The sequence below is a fragment of the Xenia sp. Carnegie-2017 genome, unplaced genomic scaffold (assembly GCF_021976095.1).
Source record: "Xenia sp. Carnegie-2017 unplaced genomic scaffold, XeniaSp_v1 HiC_scaffold_20, whole genome shotgun sequence".
NCBI lineage: Eukaryota > Metazoa > Cnidaria > Anthozoa > Malacalcyonacea > Xeniidae > Xenia > Xenia sp. Carnegie-2017.
The window spans coordinates 6,970,602-6,984,490 of NW_025813483.1; the positions used below are offsets into that span (position 1 = coordinate 6,970,602).

The following is a 13,889-nucleotide window of genomic DNA, read 5'->3' on the forward strand; positions in this document are numbered from 1 at the left end:
GTGAAATTGTTATGGTCGTAGCTAAAATTTACCATCATTTGTGGTTATCGTTGTGTTTTGTGTAAACACAAATGTTCGTTTATCATTGTTATTTTCTTGATTAATGAAGATGGCGATAAACTTTTAGCCTGTATAGTGTGTATAGAGCAAAACGTACCTTAATGTGTATCATGTATATGTTTGGAGAAACGAAGTTGGAAACAGAGAAACTACTGTTTGTGTACATGTAGATGTCTTTCATTCTTCAACGAATAGGTTATATATGTTGAATTTGCATAAAATTAAGGTTCGTTTTGCACTACAATCTTACGAGATTTGCACGACGAGTATTGCTCCGAAAGGAATTCATATTTCGAATAATTTTTAGTTTGCTTAGTTAAAAATATGAATTGAAGATCAATTTCGCGTTTTTTTGCAACAGCATTTTTTCTACATTACTGTTCTATGTTTAATCCTTAATGCAACAAACTGACAATGATTTTACTTATCAGGAAGTTTGATTCTTATTTCGTATAAAAACAGTCATATAAAAGATAAAAGTTTCTCAGGATTTTTTTAAATGATTTTTATTGAGCTTTCGACTCGTTGCTTCGTTGTCTTTTATATATTCAATGCCTGGATTACAAATTTTCAAACTTAAAAACATTCATATATATCACACATGTAAAAAAAACGCAATATAGCCATTAGCATGGAAACTCTTTTTCCAACAAATCAACGACAATGTCGGCGTTTTCAAGCAAATACACGAGTTTCATGCAAGGATTAGAGTCCATCCATCCCCTTCTGATCTCACAGCGAAATAACTTCTTCGGTGAAATGGACTACTGAGATCATAAATATCAACACTTCCTTGTGTCTTGACAATACCAAATGCAAGACTGATCACTTCTGCGTTCTTTAGCGCTGGGATGAAAGTAGAAACACCGTTTACAACGTTACTAGTGATGTTTCTGAACTCGTTTACTGTAGCTCCATGCTCTGTTAATCGCGCCATTTTCTTGTTGACAGTCGTGCCATCTGAAGTTGTAATATTTGTCACAGGAGCGTATGTCATGAGTGCGGTACCATCGCCGAGATTTGAAAACATGCAAAATGGACCGATACAGAAAAACATCGAGTGAGAATCATACATGGAGACGGGTAGCTTTACGCCAACGATCGCCTTTAAACGATTCGTTATAGGAAAGGATTGCTCTGGAAATCCTGCTATGCGGTTGAACTTCTCAATTTGACACCATGTAGAGTTGACAACGTAGTCACATGAAAAACTTACACATCGTTTACCATCACTTTTGTCGAAAATCAAAGACCATCGATACTTCTTATCGTCAATAAGTCTTTCAATGTCAACAAGTTTGGTGAATTCATGGATTGTGATGTTGTTGTGGTTTCTTAAGCGCGACTCCAAACTTGTTTGAAATTTCTTACAGTCCAGAAGATGTTCGGAGGTTTCAATTCCAACGACAACCTTGCTTACATCGACATCATCAACATATTCCTCCTTGTCAAGAATACGATAGAAATCTTTCGGTAGGCCAAACACCATGTTTGATGGATCTTCGTCGACCATATCTGAATAAGCTTGCTTCAGAGATTCATAAAGCTGAATAAATGACATCATAGAATTATTGCTTTGGTAAGGGTGGCTCTCACGCAAGTTTTTGCAGGAACAATTTTCCCCGGGAAACAACACTATATTACCAGAACATTTTTGTTCAGAAGAATTTGGGTAACTAGTAACTCTGAATTGGAAGGACATTTTACTGGGCAATTTTACAATGTGCATGTTTGCTGCAAGCGTTAATGAAGTATTTTGTTTGTAGTTTTATTAGATTTATGAAATATTTTTGTGTTTAGCTTCTTAGATTCGTGCTTCAATTGTACAAAAAGAAGTGTTGTTATAGTGTATTTGGAAACTTGATTAGCGCTCAAGTTTTTGATTTGCATCTACTATTCAGTATGCAATCAATTTTCTAATGATCGATTTTAAAATGGATAAATGCACAAAGGAATAAAGAAAGTAAAAAAATGAAACATTCTATAATAAGCAATTTTGTCCGGGATTCACAATTGGAAATGAAAGAAAAATTGCATTACGTCAATTAATGCATTCGACTGATTCGACAATCAACCATTTAGTGTGTGTGTGTCAAAGGAGGAAATTTGATATCTTAATAAAACAACGACAAGTAACGCCAACGGCATGAAGTGTAAAAAACGTTCTAAAGGTAATCGCAAAATATTTTCCCACATAAGAAATTTTTTTCAGTTTTGGTCTGCCTTGTCCTTGTTTTGCAAATTGAAGCATCATTACCTCCAGAATATCATGCGGAGAGGCAAGCGAATCATTTGTTATAAAATAACGACCGCGACGAATTGGGTGCGATGACGGAAAATCCTCACCGACAAAATGACCGGGAAATGTTTTGACTAGGCGTATTGTTGCGCGCATCAGCTTCAGCGACGTTTCAAGATCAATGTAATGAAAACCAAGACCAAGACGTCCGCACGTTATGCCACTGGTTCCCGAGAAAATGGTGTTTTTCTCAAAAAGATGAACTTTCCAACCTCTTTCGGCCAAAGCGAGACTTGACCCACAGCCACCAGCTCCTCCACCAATAACAGCAACAGTTTTATCGCCTTTCATTCTCGTGAAATTGCATCAATGAAATGTCCATGCTTTTGGTTATTTTAAAGAAGAGCTCTCATGATTTACGTCAGAAGGTTTCATTGCGTGAAGCATATGAAACGTTCTTATTGGCTGGCTCTGCAATTTAAACCCTGACTTTAAATTACAAAAATATGTTAGCAGCACACACTTTCAGAGTCGATGCAAACGCACCCAAAACCAATATAATTCCACGTTATAACTTTATTTACATTTTGACGTAATAATACTTTTAAGTTCTTCTACTTGAATAAACTTGCTGTTTTGCAAAGAAAACGGCCATCAACAGAAGGAGAGTAGTTGCACAACACCAAAAAAATCTAAGTCGCATTACAAAGGCAAAATAATCGACAAATTTTGCGAATTTTGGGGTCTAGATGAGCGATGGTAAAAAGAAAATGAAGAGATTTTTTATCGTTTAGATTTATTCCAGGAAATCGATTGCTACACGAAATCGTCTTTACCATGCAGTATTGTAAAAAATCTTTATTGCTCACAATACCGATTCGCATATTTGTCCAGCTCTTTTTGGTCTGTGACATAATATGCTCAAATCAATAGAGCGTCTTTCCGTTTTTGTCAAACCTTTGTTGAAAGAGGACTTTGGCAAAGTCTAATTCTAGAAGAAACGCGCAACTTTCAGAAGCAGCTGTTTTATGAGTGTTGAATTTGTTGAATAGGTAATGAGCTGTACTTGCCAATAATAAAATGCAAAAGAATGTAAACAAACGTATGTCGACAAAAATCGGAGTAAAAGTTGTAGTTGTAGCATCGTTTCAGTATACAATGGCGTAGTTAGCGCGCAAGTCTAGTCATGAAATTTAAATACTTGGGTATTCATTGTAGAAACAAAAAATTTCTAAAGAAAAAATAAAAAACGCCAATGATTCGAAATTTGCGTAGCATTGATCAATTTTCAGGCTGGATACATCGTTGTTTAAATGGACAACCACGCAATGACGTCATAAATATCACTTATAACTTGATACAAGATGCTATGAAAATTTACCAGCTTTTTCTGGGACTTTAATCTAGTTATTATGGCGTCGAAATAAATTTCATGTTTAACTTGCTGTCATGAGATGGAATATATTTATAATCATGGGGACAGATTATATTTGGCTCAAGTAAAAAAATACCGTCTTGAAATTAGTTGAAGCTTAAATCCGGAAATGATTTTAATAATTCCGTGTGAAGAGACTTCGAAATTGTAAACAATTTCTTTCATATTTTAGCTCTATGTGTACGCCGCATTTCAACTTAAGCGGACAGCAAATGCACATCCCGTGCATGCTATGATAATCCGCAATGAATATCCGCAGAAAATCTCCCAGTGATTATGATGAATTGTTTGACTAACCTCGTCTGCCTGTTTGTTATCTTCTGAGAAGAAATAGTTAAGTAGAAACAGTGTTAATTATCACGGATTTTTCGGAGACTATAGAAAGCAAAACAAACAACTCGTAATAATAACGTGAGTGTGGGATAGCAAAAATGTCCATGAGCAAAGTTATGACGTAGTATCATGGCAAAAGGTGAGTATTTAGACCACTCCTCCTTCTCAACAATCCCCAAGTCCACACTCACACATTGAAAATGCTACGATTTTTGATTGTGTTCCGTTCATGAACACAAAAATTTGAATTTGAATAGAAGTCAACTCTTTTCCTTGTTGTCACGTCGTTTGCGCAAGAAAGTTAAACAGCAGAAAATTCTTATCAGAAACAGCTTGACCCTTTCAACGACAAGTACTTTACGATTATTGAATAAATGCCTTCTGTTTTCTATATTCATTCTTTTTCCTTCTGAATATGAGAGTGTGACCATAACAAGCAAAATTGATCAACTGAAATTGTGTGACGTCTTTGTGTCTCTGTGCTATTGAAATGAGTATAACTGGAGTGTGACCTTTTGATTGTTTGGATGAAGCCAAAATTTGCGAGAGATAACCTCAGGAGATGCGCGCGTGACCACTGGTGGTGTTCCGCAAATTTTGCCTTCATTCGTAATTCACACTCGTGTTGTTTAGAAAACAAATCTTTTTGACTTGTTTTGGTTGTGTTATACGAAAAGAATTTGATAAAGTTTTTGTCTACTGGATGGTTTTCAGTTAGAAATTTGTGATTGTAACTGCATGTATAAAGGGAATTTGTTTTCACACAAAAACAATTTGGGAAAGAAACGCCATCAACCACATTATATGTATAAGTTTGTGCTTATTATATTCATATCTTTAACTATTAAGAGCGAATTCTTTATCGCGATCATGAAAATACTTACGCGAGGTTTGTACGTTTTCTTTTGTTAAAGAAATAGACCTTTCATTCAACATTTCCAAACGATTTGTGACTATGAAAACAAGAATTTTTTGCATTGCTTTCTGAGAAGAAGCCGCTTCCAAATTACAGGGAAAGGTAGCGTTCAAAGTTATATTCCTTTCAAGAGTCTGTGATGTAGTTGATGACAACATTTGACCAGTGACAATTCTTTATTATATAAGAATATCATACATGATCATGGATAATACTTCAATTAAAGAGTTAAATATTCAATGTCTTCATGTGCAATCTAGAATTATTGTTAAAGCAAATCATTAGAAAACGACTATTAATCATGTGTTGCATTACTGATTCAGATCTTGCTTGTCTGCCTCGCCTGCCTTCCTGTACCTCTGGTCAACTCGTCAAGACGTTTGATATAGGCAGCAAACAACTTCATCTTAAAAAAAGATAGAACAGTTTGAGTGAGTAGGTATTGTGAATTTATTCAAATAGTTAACGCTCTCTCCGGTGAAAGGCATTCACTATATTTTGAGCACTGCCTATTAAGTAAGTATATCACAAGCAAGTTTGTGCCAACTGAAGAAGCGCAAATCATGTTAGATATGACGTCAGCATGTTCCCATGGCAATCAACAAGCAAAACAACATGGCGTCGGTGGACGAACGAATAAGATTTGAAAATCACTTAAAACATTCCCAAACTTACACCAGCTTGAAAATTTGTAATGTTCAACTTTTCATTCTGAGAATGAGGGCCATCATCAGACCTTCCCATTGGTATAAGCACGCAGTCCTTGCCAGTAGTCTCATAGAGTGTTATAACGACTGGAATGCTGCCTCCCTCGCGGGTGTAGTCAGGCTCGACGTTATGGACTGGAATAAAAAGACACTTGTCATCTGATTGACCAAATCACATGAAAAAAGGAGACAAGTTCCATTCTTTTTTTGGCACCAAATCCAAGCATTGTAACCAGAGGCGTAAATAGACCGTTATTCGTGGTAGGGGTGAGGTATGTATATTTACATATTCAGTTATGCCCAAATAATTTCTCCTGAAAGCAAATTCACTTTCAAAGGGAGTCAGTGGGGCACAACTGAATGCATGAATATACACACCCCATTTAACGTTTTTGTTACGTTCCTGATTGCTGCTCGATATGTTCTATGATTTTACAAGTCTTGGTGCTCAAGTGAAAAAAAATAATGATTTCTTCGCGATTTTTAAGCACAACAATCCAATTTCATAGGCACAGTTTTAAATTTACTCAACACTTTGTGCTATGGCCCTTCTAAAATTTTCATGAGTCGAATATATACTATATATTTAGACAATCGTGTCGTTTCAGCTTCAGTAGGGTAGGGTTTTTTGGCTTCCAATTTGTATAATCACAAAGACAGAGTTCTTTCCAAATTTAGTAACTTAAAACTTATAACTTTTCCAGTTATATCTGCACACTGCGGAGCTGATTCCATCATATTTTTATTATTAATGAGAGTTCTTCAAGGACTTTCTTCAATTCCTATTTAATAAGAACTGCTTAAGTGCCTTTAAAATTGATCTTTTATTTTAATTACTTTTCAAGGACTTTAAGCACCTGCACGAGCCTTGCTTATAATCCAAGAAATTGTGAATGGCTGGTTAATGATTTAGCTGCAGTTTATGAAGCGCGACTTTCGCAATTGTGCCATGTCGTTATAATAATCAGAAATTATCGAGATAACAAACAATTAAATCGAAATTATCAAGCCTCATTTCAAAAGTCGAACTTTACAGGTGCTCAATGCTTTTTACAAAAAAAGATAATGAGGAATTTCACAAAACGTATAGCGCGTGACACTAAGTTCAGAATGGCTGGCATTTGCAACCATGTGTCTTATACTTTTGATTTAGAGCATACCATCCAATGTAGCTAAATTTCCAGCTTCAAACACTGGGTTCTCGAATCTTCCAAGCCAAGCACGAGAGGCTCCGCTCGAGTAAGTCGGACTAAATGAGTAAAATAACAAGTCGATGTAAACTGAAAACGGAATGAAAGCTTGTTTGAGTTTTTTGGTTTTCATCAAAGCAACCGTGTACTTACGTCATGATATTTGGACTTCCTCTTTGACTGTGAACATAGTTAAGATGATTGATGACTAACTGTCCAATATCTTCCGGTTCTTGATCAGGCACAAGGCGAATTGAGAACTTTCCTGTCACCTTTAAATAAAACAATGTGAAATGAAGACAATATATGAATAAACATGTAACAACAACAACAACGACAACAAGCACAACAAAAACAGCAACAAAAACAACAACAAAAACAACATTACCTCATGTGGAATGACGGTTTTGTCACCAGGGCCATAAAACGCACCTTCAAATCCTACAACGAAATAAAATGATTGACGAACGCGAAAAACATGAGTATGAGCGTCAATGGGATGATGAAATTTTCGACTTATTGAGTACAACCATATCGACAATTGTTAAAACCGTACAAGACCGATTCTTCAAGAAAGATTTGAGAAAAAAAACAAACAACGTGTTCATGCTGCATTTGACAAAATAATTCAGTGACGTTAAAAAAGTAGTTATGAAAACAGTCTTCACATTATTAATAAGATCTCGGACCGAAAGTAGGTTTTAAAATCACAAAGTTTAAGTTTCTGTGTACTGAACAGCGTGTATGGTCATTTCATATATTGCTAATTCTTAACTCTTACGATATTTATACAAACTCATTGAACACATGAAGCCGTTTAAATCGAAATCGCAAAACAACGATGCATGATTTTAAACGTCCTCCTTACAAATAACCACCGTTTCATGCGTTAAAATGTCCTCACTTTCTGAAAATGTCAGCGCCATGAATGAATAAATAAAAGATTGAATAAATCACAAATCAATAAAACAACTGTAGCTATATAGAGAGATAAAAGATAAGTTGAAGTATTTATAAAGATGAATTATGTCATTAAGTATAATGACAAACTAAACTAAATCGTAAAATGCAAGTAGCAATTTCATTTTGAAAGTTCGTTGAAAATTGAAATTTGAAAGTTGCAATTGTTGAAATGCAATTGCTGGTAGCAATTTTATTTTCAAACGCGATTGTTTAGTAGCATGTATATTATTTATATTCACCATGAATGGATAAAGATGGATATCTCCAACGTCGCATGAGTGTATTTTTTTCATCGGAAGTTGTGAGCCCGTGAACACCAATTTCTTCTTGATACACATTCTAATGAAACAAATATGCAATACGCATGAATGGATGATCGACGTTAAATTAATATGAAAAGCAAACACGAGAGTTTAAGTGATAATCTTTCGGGGTTTTATTAGAGGGCCGTATCGCATGAAGCATGTGCTTGTTTGGATGCTTCAAGGATTGAAAATGTTCTTTACTTCAAAATTCTACGTACAATCAGCACCGTGTCGCAGTTTTCCTCTGCGAAGTGTGAAGGATCTAGTTCCTTTTGGAGATCATGCATAAAAATAAACAGCTTTCCTATAAATCGACTGGCTAAGGAAATGGACAAAACACAGATGGCTATGAGGACTTGAACGGGATAAAAAAGAAAAACGTTTCGATGGAAGTGACATACTGACATAAATTTGAAGGTCATTCTAACAAGTCAAAGCTGGCATCCTCTTTTCATTAAAGTACTAAGAGCCATCAATTGCATGAATTCAATGCAATAGTTCACATGCAAACATAAGTACCATGTCAAAATCCAAACCATAGTAGAGGGCATCCTCTTCGGGAGTCAATTCACGAACCGAATCGTTCACATGTGGGATCAAGATGTTTCCCTTTTCATCAATTAACGTGGAAAACATTGCAACCACGTCCGACATTGCTTCATACCTAAATTATTGAACAAAATCTGTTTTAAGCATGACCCCATGGGCAACAATCCAAAGTTAATCGAGGGTTCCATATTCGAAAATTCTGCTACACCATGTTGATTTTTTTTGAAAGTGAAATCATCTTGAAAAGAAACTAGCCAAACATAGCAGAATATATGAATATGGCTCCCCCGTTTAATGTAAGATTGACGCCAGTGCCTGACCCTCAAGGCTATTTGAACACACACGTGCATCGTTCCACTAGGATCCACTCTCTAACAAACATTTGTAACCATAACGAGAATTATGTACTCATTCCTTCGAACAACTTACACAGGTCCACCATGGCTTCCAGAATGTAAATCACTATCGGCACAATTCACTTTGACATGGAAATAAATGATACCTCTAGAGAACACAAACAAAAAACCGCTGGACAGATGAACTTTCAATATTAACGTACAGCGGTGAACATCATTGCACAATAGACAAATTGCATATTATACACTTTATTTAACCGTACGTCCTGTGTCCCAAGTGCAGGAGTCACCATTTCACTATGGTGGTAGCCAGGAGGGCACATTGTATATACACTTTGTATATATATATATATATAATAATATTAAGGATTCTCTGGATTTTTATTTTGAAAATTTTATTAAGCTTTCAACTCGGTGCTTCGAGCCTTTGTCAGAATGTAAGAATATATTATTTACAAAGATTTTGTAGGCGTTTGGAGCGTCTGATTGGTTGGTTAGTAGTTGAGTTGATATTATTGGATGGTATAAGATGCGTTGTCATGGTTTCGGGTGTATGGATTGCGTTAATGAAATTCGAGTGAGAATGAAGCAACAATAGCAAGTTGTACACGTAATGGCAAATAGCGTGCGGTGAGTATAGGATTGCCGGCTCAAGACTACAATAGAAAACTGTGTTTTTTATGAGAGCAAATGGCAATTGGCTAGCACTTATCTGGTTTGCAATAGGTATTGTAAATATATGATTTGTATGACAGACACACTTTACTTCTCAAATTTGTCACAGCTATGTAAATATTTTGGTGTGTATACTTTGTAAAAACAGTGGATTTTTAAAAATAAATAAGGGCTATTGACTTGAAATGTACATAGCGTGATCAAGGGTGCAAGCTAGATACGTTGCTGATCGTGGGATTATGATTGCAATAGCAAACTGTATTTCGTTCATAGTAACTCTCCCCAGGCTCACCTCCGAGACAAGTAAGGAGCAGTGTGATTCAAATGATAGTCGTAGCTGTTTGTTTTAAACAAAGTTATGTGTCGTCATTTGTGGTGAGTAATTTTAAGCCATCATCTGGTTTACAAGCCTATCGACAAATGTTGGAAATGTCTAACTTACCGAAGACCATAGGTCAAACAAGGTTTTGAAGTACCAAGCCAATAGTTGTCGGATATAGCAATGAAATCAACATTCTGAAAAGTTAGGGTATGAAGCAATAACTTGATGATATTATTGGGCATTGTATCCTGAAACTAACCCCGAAAAACAGATCTTTTTCCTCCTCGATAAGTTCGGCCAAACCGGTACTTCCACTTTCTTCCATACCTTCAAGCACAAACTGAAACACGAAAGAAACTTATTACAAAACGAATAATTTTAATGAAAGTAACATGCATACTCGTACAATATAAACTATCCTTGTATTAGAACTGCCATCGTAGAAACTTCAAAATACTAGTAATTAGCCTGGCACTTCAAGTGGCAACCGTTTTTCTACCATTACTTAGAACATCAATAAAAAGAAATGGTAATATACATAATTTCTTTCCTTATTATTTGTAGCAGCACTATAATGGTAGTAACCAGAATCAAAATGGTGGTGATATGAGTATTAGATGACTGGTGTCGAGTAAAACGGTTGATATCTCATGGGAAAAGGAACTTCCATGTGAACAAAATATAAATTTTGGAGTATCAGCCGCTAACATTAATTTTCAGTGAAAATTACTATGAGTATCTTCACGTGCAAAACATTTCAGGATCAACGCAAGTGTTTCTATTGAATTGAATAAAACTGGAACACCTTTTTCCGCAAAAATTTTAAGCCAGCAAGTTAACTAATCCTCTCAATTTCCCACACACGGTGCAAAGAAAGACACAAGTGTGTCTTGGGGTAAAATTTGGCTTCATACAAGTAAAGACTTGTTTTCTAAAGTTGGTCTTCCCCTTATATATTTCGGCTTTCGCTTATTGAGCATTTCCCATAAACCTCCGCTAAGGCTCTGGCTAAATACCTTCAAATTCATGGGAATACTGGTGTTTGTTTGCTGAAAAGCTTCTATTGAATTCAACCATCCAAGGACAGGTCCCTATCGGCATCAAACAAACAACAACAAAGCCATTAATTTAGAAATCATCAAATTTCTAACAACAAGTAGGTTTTAGCTAACTGACTCATCCAATCGCCATTTCTTAGCAAAAGCATTTATAGTAAGGCAGCGTTCTCCACGCCATTTCCAGGAAATTGATCTGAATTCATCAATTTGGTCTCCTAACTAACGCCTCTCTGTGTAATACGTGCCCAGCAAATCAGTATGATATAGCAATTTTCAGCAAATAATTCGTCCTGCTTTTTATGACTTTTAATTGAGCATAACAAGATGGAGAGCATGCAGCATACGTTATTAACAGCATCGATTACGGTCGGACGACTCACGGATTCACAAGAGTTATTGAAATTTTAGATGGCAGACAAGAAAGATGTTAATTTTTCAAATTTATTACTCTTTACTCGTTGATTTTTTCGTTCGGTTATAATAATTTTCTTATAAATATTTGCTGACAGAGTTGTGCTTCATGCGATTATTACCGCACTTCTCCATCTCCGTGAAACGTGAAAACAGCAGAACGGTAACAATATTCAGCTATTAATTTCGTTGACAGTTGATATGCAGTACAGCATGTGTTTACTCTAATCATTGCAAAACGGGGAAAATCAAATATCATATACGTTAACAAGTTGGCATGACAGGTAGGCATTTATTGAGCGCGCAGAGCAGATTGGTTAGGTTAATTCTAGACCGTAACTTAGCGCTTTCTATACGTCAAACTCACTGGAACATATAGGTTTGATTTACATGCCACCATATGTTTTATTGTATGCGTCTTTAAATTGATGGAAAATTACCATTTAAGGAAATGGTAAAAGAAACATCACAATTTTTCGATTAAAATGTCCATGGCCTACCTTGTCATCAGTCGATCCGCGACCGTACATTATGTCATCAACAATTGTCAATTCAAAAGGAGGGTAATACCATCCATCTGACTATATGAGAAAGAAAACATGAATTTTACATACGACGAAAAAGTAATAAGAAATTTCAACACAATTTAGGTGCTATATTTAACTAATAAGACGAGTTAGATGTTTAAATACGACTTGGATGCCATCCTTAACTATTTAGACATTTCAATACGATTTAGATAAGATAATTAAAAATAAAACATGGCTTGATCAAATAATAATGACGTGGTTTGTTCCATTGAAACTAGAGGTAAAGCAAACAATAAACCATACCATTTCTGCCGGCATAACGTCGAGATGACCATAAATGCAGAGCTAAAAAAGTCACAAGTCACCATAAATACCATAATGAAGATAAACGTAGCCCTGCTGTTACATTGCGAATGTGTAAGGTGTTAGAAAAGCGCGAGGAATTAAATAAGTGCAAATTATACACAAAAAGAACCAGAATTGTGACAGAATATTAGTTTAGTCTTGTATTAAAAAAATTTGCAATTCAAGAGCAATTAGAACTCTAAAAGAGCCAATCAGAACCCCAAACGAACAAATCAAAATGAGAAAGAGCCAATAAGAATGCCGATAGAGTAAAAAGAACATTAAGAGTCAATAAGAATGCTAAAAGAGCCAATCAGAATGCTGAAAAGCCAATCGGAATGCAAAGTATGTCCAATTGCCAACACTGAAATTGAGAAGCATAACGACAATATCAAGGAACAACTTACGGTTTTCTTGTTCGGGTCATTTCCAAGTGAAGCAAGAATCACAGGTGGAAGTTGAACATCACCATCGGGATAATTTGGGTCAAGGCCAAGATCTCTTAGATCAACTGACATTCCTAAACTGTTTTCCATTCTCTACATAAAGCATTAAAAATATTGCATAGAAATTAAAGTGCCTCTAATATTCGCACCTCTTTTTAACTCTGTTTCTTGCGCGAGAAAGAAAAAATTTCAGAGACAAAAAGATGATTATTGTATCACAATACCGATGCAACTGCTTCCATCATTCGGATAACGTCCTCTCGATTTTCTCTTGTGGACGACACGCTTTTAATAGCAACTGCATCACGAAGACCATCCTTGAAATTGCTCTACACAAAAAATAGTAGATGATAAAACTTGAATTATAGTATAGTGCGCATAATGCAGTGAAATACGTGTATTACTAATGAGATAAATATTAATATTTGCATATCAAATTACCATGTTGTCATCAATGTACCTGTAAAAATGATATAAAAGTGTTAAATATAAACTACTTAACACAAGTCAACCTAGCACAAATGGCTAAAATCAAATTGGAAAAGCTGAAGCAAACACGAGTGAACAGTTTTATGGAAAAAAGTTCGAACGCAAATGTTGATGTATACTCGACACTCTCTCGCAAACATTCCTTGCACTTAAATCCTAGAAAATATTGACAAAATTCTTACTGGTTAACAGCGTCAAGGGATAGACTTGACATTTTGAAATGCAGCTTTTTCAATTATTGCAGTGAAAACTTCAAAAACAACTGAAAGTTGAAAAGATGAGATAGACCAGTTCCAGCGTTGCCAACTGTGATCTCGAATAAGCACTGGCGATAGTCAAGAGTATATAAAGTGTTGTCATGTGACGTCAAAGCGGCCGTGTACGTAGGTTGCATCTAAGTGCCGCAGCTCAACAGAGCATTAAATCAACATTAAGTCTTTTCACAACATGGGATTTTCTACGTAAACAGCGGTCGATGAAAACACTCTATTATTGACTTGCAACCATTCCCTTGAACTTCACGAAATAATGTTGCACGCCCACGTCGGCTGGTGCCAACA

At 35.7% G+C, this 13,889-nt stretch overlaps 2 protein-coding genes across 5 annotated transcripts; both read right to left on the minus strand.

The window, feature by feature from the left end:
• Window positions 1-478: 478 nt before the first annotated feature.
• On the minus strand, window positions 479-2,758 carry LOC124442691. Its single transcript, XM_046993189.1, has 2 exons — window positions 2,318-2,758; window positions 479-1,588 (listed from the first exon to the last, which is right to left on the minus strand). The coding sequence occupies exons 1-2, from the start codon at window positions 2,648-2,650 to the stop codon at window positions 755-757; spliced, it is 1,167 nt and encodes a 388-aa protein (XP_046849145.1). The 5' UTR covers window positions 2,651-2,758; the 3' UTR covers window positions 479-754.
• Window positions 2,759-5,140: 2,382 nt separating this feature from the next.
• On the minus strand, window positions 5,141-13,658 carry LOC124442687 (cytosolic non-specific dipeptidase-like). Of its 4 annotated transcripts, XM_046993181.1 has the most exons (17): window positions 13,512-13,655; window positions 13,282-13,300; window positions 13,065-13,169; window positions 12,802-12,933; window positions 12,353-12,394; window positions 12,020-12,100; window positions 11,067-11,141; window positions 10,310-10,390; window positions 10,171-10,244; window positions 9,127-9,201; window positions 8,668-8,812; window positions 8,083-8,182; window positions 7,269-7,321; window positions 7,034-7,152; window positions 6,851-6,939; window positions 5,659-5,825; window positions 5,141-5,389 (listed from the first exon to the last, which is right to left on the minus strand). In XM_046993181.1, the coding sequence occupies exons 1-17, from the start codon at window positions 13,541-13,543 to the stop codon at window positions 5,303-5,305; spliced, it is 1,476 nt and encodes a 491-aa protein (XP_046849137.1). In that variant the 5' UTR covers window positions 13,544-13,655; the 3' UTR covers window positions 5,141-5,302. The 4 variants fall into 4 exon arrangements, with proteins under 4 accessions (XP_046849137.1, XP_046849138.1, XP_046849140.1 ...); XM_046993182.1 differs by lacking the exon at window positions 5,659-5,825 and having other exon boundaries at window positions 13,512-13,658; XM_046993184.1 differs by lacking the exons at window positions 5,659-5,825; window positions 6,851-6,939 and having other exon boundaries at window positions 5,283-5,389; window positions 13,512-13,658.
• Window positions 13,659-13,889: the final 231 nt, after the last annotated feature.